This window comes from Vanessa tameamea, chromosome Z, assembly GCF_037043105.1.
Source record: "Vanessa tameamea isolate UH-Manoa-2023 chromosome Z, ilVanTame1 primary haplotype, whole genome shotgun sequence".
In the NCBI taxonomy this organism is placed as follows: Eukaryota; Metazoa; Arthropoda; class Insecta; order Lepidoptera; family Nymphalidae; genus Vanessa; species Vanessa tameamea.
Genome location: NC_087341.1, coordinates 5,235,166 through 5,253,140, shown reverse-complemented (window position 1 = coordinate 5,253,140; position 17,975 = coordinate 5,235,166). Strand labels below are relative to the sequence as shown.

At 32.7% G+C, this 17,975-nt stretch overlaps 2 protein-coding genes across 2 annotated transcripts in view; one reads left to right on the top strand and one right to left on the bottom strand.

The window, feature by feature from the left end:
* Nucleotides 1-17,975, top strand: part of LOC113404244 (protein phosphatase 1 regulatory subunit 12A) — a 538,461-nt gene that overhangs the window by 238,059 nt on the left and 282,427 nt on the right. The window lies entirely within an intron of this gene.
* LOC113404227 (transient receptor potential cation channel subfamily A member 1) overlaps nt 1-17,975 on the bottom strand; it is a 63,827-nt gene that overhangs the window by 37,221 nt on the left and 8,631 nt on the right. Inside the window, exon 2 of the mRNA XM_026645070.2 lies at nt 5,929-6,095. Within this exon, the coding sequence (XP_026500855.2) occupies nt 5,929-6,075 (147 nt within the window). The 5' untranslated portion in view covers nt 6,076-6,095. The remainder of the gene's footprint in view (nt 1-5,928; nt 6,096-17,975) is intronic.

Sequence of the window (17,975 nt, the reverse complement as noted above, 5' to 3'; positions counted from 1 at the left end):
GGTTTTATTTTGAATGTTCGTGTAACCGCTTATAGTCCGCTATTCGTTTATGTGCAGTCGTATTTGTAGTATTACTCCATTGTGGACAAACGTTTATGGAGAACCGTTGCAAACTACTTTGAAACTATTGCTTAGCTATTATATTTTAAATTGAGTGTTTAAAATCATTGCATGATTACAATTTTTTGTTATGATCTTCAAATGTAGTTATTTCATTAGTTATAATATTTGATCATAAACTAAAATCTTTTTTTGAAGCCGATAAGCAATTAAATTAATTTAAAGGCATATTTTTTTTTTTAATGTAGGGACTGGCAAAGGTTCAGCTCATAGACTTTATTGACATTTAATTACATGTTACATGCTTTTCAAGCAAGCAAGCCCGCTAAACGAGCTAAACGAGCAATAGGTATTGGTGTTTAGCTTACACGAAGCCCACCAAGAGGCCACAAAGAAAATTTGTTTTTTTTTAACAGAATCTTCATTTGTTTTAATTCGAACGTATTGCCAACAATCGTTATCAACATTATGAGACTTAAAATTGCAAGTATTAATTATTCTATTTTTTATCTATGACTTTTGTAAATGTTATATATAATATTTAAGCATATAGAGATCTCTGAATCTCTAAAAGAAAATCGAATATTGCTTATTTGTATTGATTAGATGCACATCTCTATCGTAAACTTCGTCCGATCCTTTAAAGTGCGACTTTATTTAGATGGCCAAGACAAATAAACATGGCTGTTTATATTTCTGATATTAAACAAAAGCAAGGAAGCCATTTCTTAACCCTTTATGGGCTAATAATATATTTTGATTGGTTAGTTAAAACTAAATTAGACGTCTATATTCATAAATAGTTGAAAATAATTTTTTCAAAATCAATTTGATTTTTCGAAGTTTGTATGGAAGTTTGTATGCCTATCCGAATGAAGTTTGAGATTAGAAAACTATTTTTATAAGATTTTTTTTAGTCTATACATACTTTTAATCCGAAATATATATTTTTTTATTTTTTTTATTTTTCTACGCTGTCAAATATTTTTTTATAGCCGATATCATCTTTGGTTATTAAGTTTATACGTTATCATTAAGAAACAATCCGATCATACATTTCAAGAAAAAATGCAGAAAATGAAAAGAGATGTTACAATGCATATCACATTATATTTTATTGACGATATACAATTATCTTGTTTTTGAATACACGAAAGATTTATTAACATGAGACCTCTATATTGTTCGGAAATACTAATTTATTAATAAGCGGGTCTTTTTAACTTCAAAAAGTAAAAAAAAAAAACGTTTTTTTTTCGTTTTTCGTTTTGAATATAAAATCGTATAATATTTAAAACAGCAGATTAAAAAAAAATTTTTTTTGTTATATTCCCTCGGTTAAAGCACTGAGGGACGACTGAAGTTTTCTAGCTGGCTGAAAGTATCCATCTGGTGTTTTTATCAGAATTAAATCGATGGATATGGATTCAGGATCCTGTTTACTAATTTAATTAAATAAGTCGCAATTTACTACAGTACGGCATGAATATATTTCAACTAAATGAGATGGTTCGATTTTCAAAATATGTGTTTTTTTTTTACTAGGTTGGTGGCATACGGTTGATATTTTTTAAAAGTTTCAATGTGTAACTACTTGCAAACAATGTACAATTTCATTTTACAGTTTCCCAATATGTTTACATAAAAAGTCGTGTTTATTTAAGATTACTTATCTTACATAATGTAAACCGGACAATAACAGAACATTTTATATCTAAAATTAGTCTAAAGAAAACATTCCTTAAACTTAATAAGGTAACAAATATATTTTGAGCTTAAAGATTTTTTTTTTTATTTGGATTTTTTTACGACATCCAAAACAAATAGACTGGTCAGTTACGGATACGTTTTCAATATAACGAAATATTAAAACAAGCAAATGCCTTTTGGAGGTTAAAGGAGCATATGACAGTTACATTTATTAGAATATAGAAAAAAAAAACCCTAGCAAGATTATATAATATTAACAACAAGAACAGGTCATATCATTACTATGATAATGTTTTTTTGTCATTACGACTATGACGAGTATGAAAATATTTATTTCTCAGCGGGTGGCTTCTTCAAACGTCAACAACAGGTAATAGCCAAATATTTCGATACATGACTATCTCACGTTTTATAATAATAAGCCTTAAAAATTAGATAAATAGGCTGTCGGAGTATATACAGTCAATTATCGCGCTACTTTGCTCATCAAATTGAAGCGCTACAGCGCTAAAAGGCAATAGTTCAAAATGATTTACTTTTTATTGGCTGAGGGGATTATCAAATCATTAGCACTAGGCCCTGTCTTATCAAGGAGTGGAATTCTCTACAGTCTCGATTGCTAATGACCTGTAGATACAATTAAAAATTGTCAAAAATTTGCTTAGTGATTACTAGCTGTATTTTTTTAAATTAATTATATTACGCTTTTACCTGTTACTAATGTTAGCGCCTTGGGAGTAAGCCCGACGAGTATGCTCAGACGCTAAGCGGCGCGGCGCTCTTATGGTATGTGCGTCATATGTGCGTGGGTTGAATACCATGTTGCTAAATATTATTATAATAATAAGAAAAAGCTTTTTATACAAATGGAGAATATTTGCTTATACCTATTTTGTTTTAATTTTTTATAGATTTTTTTTTTGTTATTAATCATCGAAATTGGGGGTTATCGAAATAACTCGCAATTTAGATGTTTCACATCTTCTCAATGTCGCTAACGACACTTTATTAATAGAACTTATATTTTTTTAAATTTAAAAATAAAACCACTATACAATCAGAGTTATGAATATCGGCGTCTTCAAAAAAGAGGTAGACATGAGCAAATAATACATATATGTATGTACTATCTTGCCGCTCATTGGCCAAAATTTGACCGTCAATAATTGGTAACAAAAATATAAAACATTGATTCGAAATATAGGAAATAAATTAAAAGCAAAAAACCTTTTATTTAAATGCTCTAAAAAGTAGAAAATAAAATTATCCTTTGAAATTTTAACTATCCACTTATGACCTCATTATACAGAATTTATAGTATCGCAAAAGCTTGTCGCGTGATTTACTTTTGTAAATAAACTAGTACCCATTTAATTGAGTAATAATTATGATCTCTTAAGTTTAATTTTATTTTTAATTTCAGTTTAATTTAATACTTATAGGTACTTACTCAAACCTATTATATTTTTTACTTTTCAGTTATTTAACCTGCATTTTTATTCTCAGCGAACCCCTTCATTTAATACCCACACTATAGGAAAGCATAAAAAGCTTCAAAATTCCGCCATATTGGGTTAACAGTGACATCTATTATTCTAACAGTATTTAAAACGGGATATTTACCATGTTTTTTATTTTTATTTGGTTCACGAGAACCTCGTGAACAAGACATTCATAGATAATGTCGAAATATCGAGCTCCACCAAATAAAAATAAAAAATCATGGTAAATATCCCGTTTTAAATACTGTTAGTAATAAAAATAACCATGTTAATTTAAAATCTATTATTCTATTATATTCTAATTATTCTTGGCAAGCCCTAGATACTCATATTGCAAAGTGAGTAAATGGTGTTTTCCGCCATTTTGGATTGTCCGCCAGGTTGGATTTAGAATGACGTCACACTGTTTATCACGTATTGTCATCCAAACTAAACATGTATGCAAAATTTTAGCTAAATTGGTTAAAGATATCTGCTTTAAAATTGACTAGCAAGATTCCAACCGAACGAAGATACATTGCAAGTTAAATAAAAGCTTTTAAAATGAGGCTCGGCTTGTCGTTGTTGAGTCATTACTACATTAAAAAAGTCAAATGTCATAGTAATCATTGATAATTTGATAGCATCAAATAGTTTTTCATTTTAAATACGTATGTATGTATGTGTGTTTGTCTAATACATGGTAGTGTGAGCTATGTTATATTTTATTCGTATAATGTATTTCTACAGCATATTATTAATCTATACATATAATAAAATTGGAGTGTCTGTTTGTAATATTGAAATATCCGCTTTTTACTAAATGCGTAAACATAGTACTTATACCAAAATAAACATTTTTTCAAATTTTTGTCTGTCTGTCTGTTTGTTCCCACTAATTTCTGGAACGGCTGGACCGTTGACGCAGATAATTGATGTAATAAGGAGTAAATTAGGCTACTTTTATTTTAGAATTATATATAAAATAATAATAAAGTCACGCTTCAATTCCCAAATACTGTCCAGTATCGCGCGCAGCCCTCGAGCATGTCACCACTCTGCTGTCACGTCGGGTGCCTCCTATCAACGACTTAATAAGTTATAGTAAAATCTGCGAACTGATCAATAGCTTTTTTGTTAAATTCAAACGCGCACGATGTCGCGGGCACAGCTATATTATAAAATATTTGTCTTCTGTACTTATTTTCCGTATAAACTTGAACTGTGCCAAATTAAATCGTTTTGACCTATTATAGACAAGGCGGCCAATCTTAAGAAAACCCAGCCAACTACTCAGGAAATATAACAGTAAGCAAGTGTGTGTGCAAACACAGGTGGACTCTCTATTACCTTACTCTCATAATTCAATAGGATGGCAAATTCAAAAACTTTTATTGGCTCGACCTGGGGTTTGAACCTAGGACCTTAGAATCCACGGCCTAATATCTAGCCACTAGAACAACGAGGCAGTCAATCCGACCGCGTAATTTTCATATAAATGGTTGAAAAAAAATGTTTCACGTATTAAAATATATACATTATAAAGAAGATACGTATTTATATTTATACAAATATATCTTTATAACAAAATCGACATTTCAGTTCAGCGCTGTTACCATGGTGGCTTAGTCGCTCCGAATAGTGTTTTAATGGAGTAAAATTGTCACAATAAATAAAGTATGTCACTGCGTGTTACGTATAAAATTTTACGCCTTATGATCAAGTAATCGTCAGAATAACAACGGGAAGCCAACCCGAGCAATCAAATTATGGAATTGCCTTGTAATTGACCATTTTTAAACCTACCATCGATTTCGTTATAAAATTAGCCTAATGTAGAATTTGACAGTTACTTATTGATTAACAAATACGCTTGATAAAACGGTATGATAATGTGATTAAAATAACACATGTCACGTGATCAACGATTGAAAAATTGAAAAAGTAAGATTGTTTATTTAAGCGACCAATTTGTTTGATACAAGTTTCTAAATTCTTTTACACAAAACTGTTTCCCCGTTTTGACTTCGTACGGGTGGATGTGTAGTATGCATAGAATGTTTATATCGAAGCAACGTCATGCAAAGGAAAAAAAATGTTTTAGGCCAGAGCCTCTGCTGACGTAAGTAGAACTCCTTACCTAACGTCTCATCGTAATCGAATAAATGTTGGCAACGCACGGGATTGAAACTTACTAATATATTTTTCTTTATTGTTAAATGAGAAAAGGGAATTGTTACAAATTTTATAAAAATCTATTAGGAAATTAGAGCCGAGGTGGCCCAGTGGTTAGAACGCGTGCATCTTAACCGATGATTTCGGGTTCAAACCCAGGCAGGCACCACTGAATTTACATGTGCTTAATTTGTTTATAATTCGTCTCGTGCTCGGCGGTGAAGGAAAACATCGTGAGGAAACCTGCATGTGTCTAATTTCAACGAAATTCTGCCACATGTGTATTCCACCAACCCGCATTGGAGCAGCGTGGTGGAATATGCTCCATACCTTCTCCTCAACGGGAGAGGAGGCCTTAGACCAGCAGTGGGAAATTTACAGGCTGATTATGTTATGTTATGTCTATTAGGAAACAAAATTAAAAATAGCTTGATCATTAGTAGTATTTGTATTAAAAGCAAAAAAAATACTTTAAGAAATATAAATGAAAGAAATGACTTACAATGAGCCCTCTTTTTCTAGGCATGACGTTGTACATTTGCGAGACGACCTGCACAGCAGGCACAGCTCCGTCGGGCGTTGACACAATCGCCGGTCCGTCGCAAGTCGAAGTAGGCAACCTCTCCCTCTTCGTTCGAAAGAGCCACATACTCGAAATTATATCTGCACCTGCGTCCGAAATAAACTATTTATTCTGGTAGCCGTTCCTAATGACAGGCCAATAAATAAACTTGATGAAGTTCGTATGTATGCAAATTGTTATTTATGATAGTTCATAGATCGTTGTAAACAATCTTTACCTTAACAAGATCAGGAAATATGTATGCATTAATAATATATTCCCTGCTTTGTTCTCGCATTAAAATCGACGGAAAATTAATGATCAATATCATATAAATAGTAAATTTGTATTTATATGATATTTATCATTATTTTTCCGTTTATTTATCAGTAAGAAAGGATTTTTGGAAATTTTATCCTCAAGAAAGTGGGACGTGAGTAACTTTGTATGAATTTTAGACGTACGAAATCTGAACGGAAAACTAGTACTTATAAAATCTAATTAATTAATAAATAACATAAAATGTCGGTATTTTATATAAACCGATTATTATTTCGTGGTAAGCGCCCATTTCGTTTCATGACGTGTCGTTAGTTTATACAATAATATACCGAAATATTATTGGCCACTTACAAATTAAAAAATATATATATTACATTTTATCATAATAACCTCATTTCCAAAGAGTACCATTTGACACCGAGTTTTGCTTGATTTGTGCTGACGAATTATTTATTGTAATGTTTTGTACAGGACTGTTAGTCAAACTTTCATAATGCTAGAACTTTGTGCAAGCTCGTCTTGGTAGTTATCGCCCACTCATCATATTTTACTGTATTAAACTGTCCGGCTTTAAGGGAGCCAGTGTAATTATAGAAACAAGGGACATGATTTCCTAGTTCCCAGTGTTAGTGGCGCGTTGGCGAATGTTTAATATTGCTTACAGTATCATTGTCTATGGACGGTGTTGAGCAAGTATCGACTACTTACTATAAATATTAAAATTAAATCGATTACTTTATTATAATTGTATAATTTAATTTGGATTGAAACAATTATATTAAAGTATATTATCATAAACAATATTTTGAAGTTGAAATGAAGTCCGTTACAATTATAAATAAACAAGCTCTCATTTAGTAGTCCTTTGATGTTCTAGATGTTTCGGTCTAGTCGGTAATTACCCACATAATTTGTATTTTTATGATGTGGTCTCAACCCACATGACACCGACGTAATAGGAGGAAACTCCTACAATTTAGAGAACATTTCAATATGGCTGTTTTATTTGACATAGTAACCAAGCTTCAGCAAGATTAAGGATACCGTAAGGTTTTCGAAAGAACAAAGATATTTACGAATTCTCCGCTTCGTTCCTAATTTTTTTTTCTTTGCTGTTATCCTTCTTTTTTGTATTACTTTTTATTACAACAACATGGTAAGGTAATTGCTGTTAAAACGCCCACACACTCACACATACACACATACACACACTTTGCAACAAATCACTAAAAATGTTCTCTAAAATTGGATAATTAGTTCTAGAAAACTTCTCTTACAACCTAATTTTACCCCTAATTTATTTGTTGTTTGATATTTCTTTTTTTTTATAATAAGTTGTTAATTAAGATTACGTGTATCACGTTGTATTTTAGTAAACAAGCGAGTCGTTATAATAAAATATCTCTAACGGACACAACACAATTTTCCAAACGGTAACGTAACTGTGTAAGTTCACTCCAATCATAATTAATCTAATCAAAAACCCTGGGGGTATTTTTCGAGCCACATCGACACACTAAGGCAAGGCTACAGTTGATAATAAGATTAAAAAGCAAATACAATAACGCCAAATACTATTATTTCAGTTTGTTTGCTGATTGACACGATGAGACTGTAATATCTTAATTTTCAAATTATTCGCGAACATGAGAATTTTGTTAACGTAATATTTATTTGCAACGAATTTTCTTGTGAAATATCTTAACGTGTTCAATTTGTTTGAAGCACCATTTACTCATTACTAATTTTCTATTCTATACACGTTATAATAAAGACAATAGTATTTATTATAACGTCTTTTGTTCATTATAAATGGTTGGTTCCACACTCGTATTATAAAATATGTAAATTATATAAATATTCTTTGCCTAATATCACAATAGTTGGACTATTGTAGTCGGACACAATAGTCGGACACAGTGTCGAATTGCCGTCATATTATAAGAGGTTTCGTTATAGTATCTCGCAGCTGAAGAGGATATTACAGATTGAAAATATTTTAAATCTCGTCCGTCTGTATGATTAAACTTATTATTACTTACACCTGCAGCTTCGTCCGTGTCAATGTTATTGTGGGACAACTACTTTTTGTTAGGTTTAAAATTCTTTGTATAATAACCAATAAGAAATTATTGGTTATTGGTAAATAATAACAATTCTCATACGAATTGATTAATTAAACTAGATCATTATCGGTGCCCGCAATGCTTAAAACTTCTTTTACAGGTATATTATAAAGTTAGTTATAATATATGTAATAACATTATCATAATTTGATATATGTCACTCTATATCAAATCAATATATACTGACAAATCGAAAAGTAAAATAAAATACAAAAATTATACTGAAAAAAGTACAATAAATAATACGTCAGCTGTGTAGTAACTACAATTTTATTTAGCCATAATATTAATTAATATAGCATATTCCTTTAGCCCCACAAAAATATTACTCACAGATATAAATGTTAAGTATATTGGGAGCATTTGTCAGATCGGATAGCATAACTGGGGCATAAATCTACTTGATAGAATTTCATATTTTACACCGACGACGAAGACGCGTCGGGGAAACTGGCGTACTACGGAGATTCTGGATTACGATCTAAAAATGATGATCCATAATTGCCGTGACTGGATCATCGGCGTACTGGCTATCCAGAGCTGCTTAGGACTCCAAAATCCCATAAAAGCCAATTATAGCATAAGATGAGAAGTCAACAAAGACACAATCCAAGTCAACAAAAACTTTTTGTTACTGATTTGCATTCCTAAAATATAGTTTAGGATGCGCCCTGGAGCTGGAGCAAAGCTGCAGGCACAAAATAAAATAAAGTTATAATAACTTCATGGTCTGCACGTCCATATAGTGATAATAATAATAATAATAAAAATTGATAGCGTGATATGGATTTGTCACACGTCGAATGCTATCACGTGAAAATTATTAAGCATATGTTAACACGATTTAAACTCCATGAGTCCTTGAATATTCAATTAATTCATTATTTATTAATTATTTAATTAATATGTTTTTGTTTTATCACAATCGGCGTATAATTATTTATAAAGTTATTTAAAGTCAATAGGAAAATTCATTAGGAAACTAAAAATATTAATGCTGTTAAAGTTGAACCAAATTGAATAATTTAAGTATTGGTATATAAAAATAATAATTTATGTATATGTTATTATTTATTTGACTACATATTTATTTGCTGTATGAAGTAATGATGACTCTAAAATGATTGTTTCTGTGAATGTATTGAGGATGACTGACGTCTCTGAGTAAGAGTTCGTGGTATTTAATAGCATGCATTTCTCCTCATGCATGCCTCGTCGACTGAAAACCGATTACACTGTGATCGGTCTTGATCCCTACAACAAGTAACGTACAACTGTTTCGATGTTTTGTGAATTCTTCTTCTTTCGGAAGGTGATACTATCTCTAATGTCTGCCTTCGTCCCTGTTGTGATGGCGACAAGAATGTTTTCGAATTGTTTTTCTAAACCCTTTTTCTGTTCACCTGACATCATCTTCGGTACTCCCAAGTCCTTAAAATGATCGCTTCTTGCCTGTACTACGCATGTACATACATAATTGCAACCGTAGTGCAACCGTATTTAACTGCACTTAAGGCTTTGAAGAGTTGACGAGTGATTGGATTGGTAGTGAATAGAGCGTATTTTGATTCAGTTCTTATTAAAACCAAAATCAAAATATTGTTTATTCAATTAGGCTCACAAAAGCACATTTGAATCTTATTAAAGATACTATCGGTTCGAAATGGAGATTCTATCGTGAAGTTAAGTTGTTATCCTTTATTAATATTTATAATGACGTCCTTATGAAAGAATAAGCAGTTGACACAAAAAACCATGGACGCGGGCAAAGCTGCGGGTGTAAATAGTTTAATCGTACAAACGGACGAAATTCAGAATATTTTGAATCTATAATGCCCTCTTCATCCACGAGATACTATAGTGCAGAAAGGTGTGAACAAACACTCTGATCTGATGACCACACTCTTAAACTTCACTCTCATAATATGACGTCAATTCGACAATGTGTCCGATTATAGTTTCCCACTATTGGGATACAAAGCAAAGTACAAGAAATGGATTTACAAGATTTCAAAGCAAGGGAATGTAACACACTAAAATCATTTCACAACACATAAAAACCAATAACTGCTTAAAGACCCGGCCTGGAAATCAAACCTAAGACCTAGAGATCTGCAGCCTTTCATGTAGTAACTAGACAAACGAAACATACATATATCTTCGTATCCATTACCGGCGAATAGGGCTAATGTTATTGCCATCCTATAATTAATTTCGATGTTGAACTCGAATTGACAAATTAATGTAGGGATTCTGTGTTATATGGGTTCTTTAGGTCAATATCCTCACGAACGTTTCTTCGTTTTAATATTGACGTACAAAACTTTACTATTTACATTAAAGATTACTTTGTAATACACACAATTACTTGGTGGCAGGGCTTTGTGCAAGCCCGTCTGGGTAGGTACCACTTACTCATCAGATATTCTACCGCCATAGAGTAATACTTATTATTATTGTGTTGCGGTTTGAAGGATGAGTAAGCCAGTGTAACGTGTAAACGTGTACGGCACGAGGGACATAACATCTCCCAAAGTTGGTGGCGCATTGGTTTAATGTAGGGAATGGTTATTATTTCTTAAAGTGTCAATATCTATGGGCGGTGGTGACCACTAATCATCAGGTGGCTCATTGCCCCGTCCGCCTACCTATTACATAAAAAAAAACATTAAAATAACTTGTAAATGTTAACCGAATGTGCTTAAAGTAAATGGCTGCTCTTTAAGGATCAAGTTTGGAGCTGACTCTTCCACGCTGCTCCAAAGCGGTTGGTGGCTACACATGTGGCATAAATTCAATGATCAATCAATAATCGTTTCAGGTGTACGCGTTTTAACCACTGGATCATCATCACATCTCGGTCAGCGCCCAAGGAATACATAAACGCAATACCTGCATTTTATATCGGATGAAAATCCTCAAGATGTGTAACCAATCCCCAGACATTAGTATTTCGCTTATTATATGTCAAAGTGTTAGCATAGTTCAATGTTAAGCGGCGTTCAAACTTTACTTAGGGCGTGGCTCCATTAACCCGATGAATGATGGCTTGCTAGATATGATCGCAATCAACTTCATAAAATAATTACAATACCATCGTAGTACCTTCAAATATGTTAGTAGATAAAGGGTCGAACACACCTTGCGACCAGACGAAGATTAAAGCAGCATAGATCGTTTGGTCGCTAACGTCCTTGTGCAATTTATATATACAAATAGTCTTGAAGTCGTAACCACTTTACTTTGTCGCAAGGTTGTCGGGTGTCATTAATTCCATATCGCTAAAGTAATAGTCGCAATGTCGAGTTATTTGTTCCTGTCTTTTTCATTTTAGTACGTATATAAAATAATACAATTAAATTTATATATATCTAAAGATATAAGTTACTATTAAGCCCAGTGGTTAGAACGCATGCATCGTAACCGATGATTTCGTGTTCAAACCCAGGCAAGCACCACTGAATTTTGATGTGCTTAATTTGTATTTATAATTCATCTCGTGCTCGGCGGTGAATGAAAACATCGTGAGGAACCCTGCATGTGTCTAATTTCAACGAAATTCTGCCACATGTGTATTCCACCAACCCGCATTGGAGCAGCGAGGTGGAAGCTCCAAACCTTTTCCTCAAAGGGAGAGGAGGCCTTAGCCCAGCAGTGGGAAATTCACAGGCTGCTAATGTAATTTAGTGTAACATGAACGATGCTCGAGTGTATATCGTTCGACCTCAAGGGTATGTTTTGATGTGTGACTGACTCGTATGCCGTGACGGCAAACGGGATGCACACTTGGCGTGTATCCCTATTAATATTATTAAAGCGAACGTAGCTCTGTCTGTTACCTCTTCATGCTTTAACCGTTCAACCGATTGAAATGAATTTTGGAAATAGTTACAGTCCCGAAGGACTTGGACTATTTTTTTTTTAATTCACCACTCACGAGGATAAATAGGTAAAGGTGTATATGCTGTAAAGTTTTATAAATTCGCGCGGGTAAAGCTGTGCGTTGAGAGCTAATAAAGATATTTCCTAGTATTTATTATTATTATAAGAAATACATTATTTTATTATATAAACACTATATTCTTAATTTATGCCTATAGTTTATCTAAGTCTGTATTTATTTATGTTTTATTTCTAATCATAAATTCTTTAATTTTCTTGTATTTTCACATCTTTGGGCATTCCTTGACATTCTTAAATATATCAATGTTTACTGTAAACGACAGTATCTATGACAGATACATGCTGTCACTAACCTTTGTAAAGCAATTGGAACCTACGAATCTCTCGCATAAAGTGTTTATTATTTAAGATACGATCTGAATTTGTTGCGAACTGCTGTAGTATTAATTTGTTTGTGTATAATTAGTTTTAGTATCAACTGGTAGAAGAGTGCCATAGAGAGCTGTGGGTGTAGACCAACCAAACATCGATTACTCCTCTGACAAATATTCATAGTCGGCATTACTGTTATCCAGTTAGATGGCGAATGTGTTATATACACAGGTACACAGGCACAAGGTATACGAAATGGTAGTTCCCATGTATGTCTAACACTACAAATGTCTAACGGTGGCGATGACTCCTTACCATATAAAAACAATAATGTAATCCTCATTAATTATTATTAATATTTACAATATAATATCGTAAAATACAGGTAAAGCTAACGTTTCAGAATGTATATTTTACCTTTATAGAATAAAAAACCAAACTCATTCTTTCTTACAATAATTATACTGTACATAGTATTTAGTTATTATTGTTTGTTATATGTATATCTATATAAATATCTATGGACGAAAGTGATCAAGATTATTTTATAAAGGTAGGACTATTATTTGGTCCATGATCCATTTCATAGATATTGGCACTGCAAGAAATATTGCCGTACCATATATAATTTACATTGCCAAATCGTCGCCGAGCTTGGGAACTAAGAATTAACGACCCTCGTGCATGTAATAACGCTCACTAAAAAAAAATATATTCTCTACCACAGTTTATATAGCATATTTAAGGTTGGGTCTCTCTAGTGAGCATAATACATACTCGTGTCAGAGGGACCCACTCTTCCATAACATCGTGTGTTATATAAGCAACTAAAGAATAAGGAAACTTTTAATTAATATAAATAAATTAAAAAAAAGATAACTGAAAAAAATTATTATTACAAAATGCATGTGTGTTTGTGTGAGGTGCGTGTGATGTAGTTGTATGTGTGTATGTGTGTATGAAAGATTGATTTGCATGTGGTGTGTGTTGTTTTACTCACTTACCCTTGAAATTGAAACTCAACAATACTAAGTAGAGATACTTCCTTATACTGCCGTATAAGAAACTACCAACATTATCCAGCGGCCCAACAGTCAGTTTGTATGAGTGAATTTATATAAACAAATAAATTGTTTCCAAATACGATAAACATAATTTATGCAGTCATTATACACGCGTAGTAGACACTACTATCGGTAATAAAGCATAAAAACTGGTAACAATTAATTCGTCGCGTGACAGTATTTATGTGAACGGAACTAAAGCTAAACGGGTAAGCGTGTACATTTTCGTGAAAAACAAATACGTCGTATCTGAATGTAATTTAAAGTTTTTCCCGAATCATTTACGACTGTAATAAAATGATGTAAGTTACATTCCAATAAGCATTAACGTTATGACACAAACAGACGTATGTTCAGAATGAAATGTATCCAACTAGTTTTTTTTTTAAAAAAGCCAGATTTTTTTTATAACACTTTTTTTTCAGTTAGCAAAGATTGTTATCATTTCAATGGTACATAATCGTATCTAGTATGGTTAAGATACTGCGGTTCTTTTTAGAATTCACTTCGTATCTCACTCTTGAAATATTAACAAACGACTTACGAGTTATGATGATACGCCATTTTAGTACGTGTATCCTATAAATTTTATAATTTTTACAGTCAATGTCGAATATCCCGTTCTGTCATTTCACGCTCCAGTGGTTACAGAAAACTTCTACTATCACAATTAATAAAATACACTGTATAATGTATTATAATTATTTCATCAATATTACGAGTACAATACTGGCCGTATATGTAGGTAATAAGAATATAATAATTTAAGGCCGGCAACGCATCTGCAAGCCCCACGGTGTTGCAGATATTCATGGGCAGTGGTAGTCACTTTCCATCAGGTGAGCCTTCTGCTCGTTTTCCACCTATCACATAAAAAAAAAATCAATCGCAACTATTTTAGCATCAAATATCCTCATAATAATGTTGTATGTGCTTTGCAAGGAAGCATAAAACGTTATGTAATGTAATCGTTTTAAAAAACTGTTTTAACTTTAAGATAAACAACTGTTATCAAAATTATTTCGTCTAAATAAATATGAAGAAATAATAAATACTATTACGACTTCGATAATAGTATTATGTAGGTTCGTGTGTAACTTCTTCGATGTTAACGTTGGAAATGTACAAAATTGGTGTGTTTTAAATTTTAAAATAAGCAATTGTAATTTAAACTAATTCGTCTGAATAAAGATGTATGCCTTCATTAAATGTTGTTTCCTTCTTTACTAATCGTTTCCCAGGACAGTGTCTTAGTGGTAAGGCTCTGTCCGTCTGGGTACCACCCACACATCAGATATTCTGCCGCCAAACAGCAATGCTCAGTATTGTTGTGTTCCGGTTTGAAGGGTGAGTGAGCCAGTGTAACTACAGGCACTAGGGACAAAACATCTCAGTTTCCAAGGTTGGTGGCGCATCGATGTGGGGAATGGTTAATATTTCTTGCGGCACCATTGTCCGGCAACCGATATCATAAAAAAAAACATACGTAACTCATATTCTGCTAATTTAGTATTAACTTTTATTGTCATCGTGCTTGCTAACATAAGTACGGTCATGATCCTTTACATTATATCATGCACAAATAACTGACTTTAATTTCCTTCCGAGATATTTGTGTAGCTATACATAATATTGATATATATTGTATATATATTATATTGATGGATACACCACGGATATATGATGCCTTCGAAATTTTATTTCAGCTTTATACAATATAATTGGAACTTAGTACATTACATAGACTTTTTAATTAGCTTTATAAGACAATTAATCGTCCTCCGTCCGGGCTGGATCCGTCCGGCAGGCTGGATAAAGCGACACCATTAAACTATACTATAATCTATCTCAATTTTTTTTTTCTTAATGACCGTGTTAATTAATCTCGGTCGATGTCAAAGGTGTACATCATTAGGTAAACAACGTCGCGTGTCGCTTAATACTCTCTCATTAATACAATATAAAACTCGAATTGGTGCAGACGACTTTATCTTTAACATGAAAGAAGGAAATTTTTATGCAATTACGTATACACGGACTGAATAGATGTATACCATACAATGTAAATATTTGACAAGAAAAAAAAATACCGTTACGTTACAATTTGTGTATTAAAACGTCAAACAACAACCGGTAAGAGATCCTACTGTGAAAAACCGACAAGAAATTCAGTAGTCATTATTTTTCACTGGTAAAATCAGACGCATATTACGTATATCAACAATATTAAATCAATAATTTACTTATTGTCCGTGAAGATGTTTAACTGATATTATATATGCGAAAGTAACTTTCGTGGCTAAACTAAATGGATTTTAGTAATGACATTTTTGAACCCTAAATATGGCCTTATTTAAGGTTCAAAACGCGCGACTTTAAATTTTTTGCTAACTTCACGCAAAAAATGTGTATGTAGGCAAATTAGCTAGTCATTCTGGTCCAGCGTGGTCGCGAAGGCGATAGACATTTTTCAACGCCAACTTCAAATATTTCTCGTGCTTAGGTTCACGGACACAACTACAAAATCAAAATACAATACATACACCAATAAACACATACTTTAGTCACGTTCAAGAAAGAGGCATTAACGTTAAAACGGCGATCTCTTCCAGGTTGAGGAAAGAAAACGAGATAGAAAGAGGTAGGGGTGTACATAGCAGTGATAAACATAATATATAAATACATTATACTGGAATAATAATATGTTTAAAATAAAATAAACTTAATTTATTAATAGCTGTAAATCATTCAACTATATTTTATTTGCCAATTCATGTTGTTAATAGATAAAAGACGCATTGGTAGATTTTTGACTCAAACTAGTATTTTATATCTTAACACTTTCTACTCAAATATTTCTGCTATTAATTTCCAATTTGAGTTTTTCAACTAAGCGAAAATGTGATGTATAAGATGAGCGTAATACGGTGAGTAGGTATTAAGCTCATCATTTTCGCTTAGTTGAAAAACTCAAATTGGAAATTGTTATAAATGCTCTGTGGTTTAATGCCTAGTTTATAAGACTCAGTTCAGCCACCTCGAGGAGCTCCCTGGATACAGTCTCTAGGTACTTCAGAGCGCTTTTTGGTCGTAGAGTCACGCATATAATTTTCCTTATCATAAAAATGCCAAGTAGTTATTACTTGCAGTTAATTTAACGGATGTTTTAAGTATATAAAACGCATTACATAAGTATTTGATCACAAATACTATTTACAAGTAAATTAAATTAATCTTATAAATTCAATACAAGATTTAATGGAACGAACTAATTGAACGTAAACAATAAGAAGTATTTCTGCTGCGGAATATAAACCAATATTGAGAGATCCCCTATCTCAGTAGGTACTCTTTTTAGACGTTTATAAAGTAATTATTGCTACGATTTTGCCGCAGAATTGCAGTTTTAATTGAAAGATGCGGAACCTTGTTTTCCGATCATCCAGTAAATCGATACGGGTTTAAAACACTTTAAACTTTTCAAATATGTTTTGTTTTCGTAATCCTACCTCGGTTATTCGCAAACTAAGATCAAAACGATAAAGTAATATGTAATAAAAACGAATAGATTATGTCGAAATGAAATTCTATTACATATGTTTGTCGTGTATCCTGGCTTTGTATTGTGGTGTAAGATGAAATCTGTATCCCTCCGATTAGTAGCGTTTGCCCTGTAGTGGGATTTTTTGGGCTGTTAAATTAAGAACACGATTCATGAAATTATATTAAGCATTCGTGAAATTATAGTAGATTTTAAATGTACATAACATAATAACATAATCAGCCTGTAAATTTCCTACTGCTGGGCTAAGGCCTCCTCTCCCGTTGAGGAGAAGGTATGGAGCATATTCCACCACGCTGCTCCAATACGGGTTGGTGGAATACACATGTGGCAGAATTTCGTTGAAATTAGACACATGCAGGTTTCCTCACGATGTTTTCCTTCACCGCCGAGCACGAGATGAATTATAAACAAAATTAAGCACATGTAAATTCAGTGGTGCCTGCCTGGGTTTGAACCCGAAATCATCGGTTAAGATGCACGCGTTCTAACCACTGGGCCATCTCGGCTCTTAAATGTAACAGCAATCAATATATTTTATTTTCTATTATTAATATTTTTTATTAGGTTTTAAGTTACAATATTGCATTTATAGAAATGTACTTTATACCTAAGTGCGTATCCACAGCCTTAGATTCGTACATTGTTTGTGTGCGTGTCACAATTTGTTTGTGCACT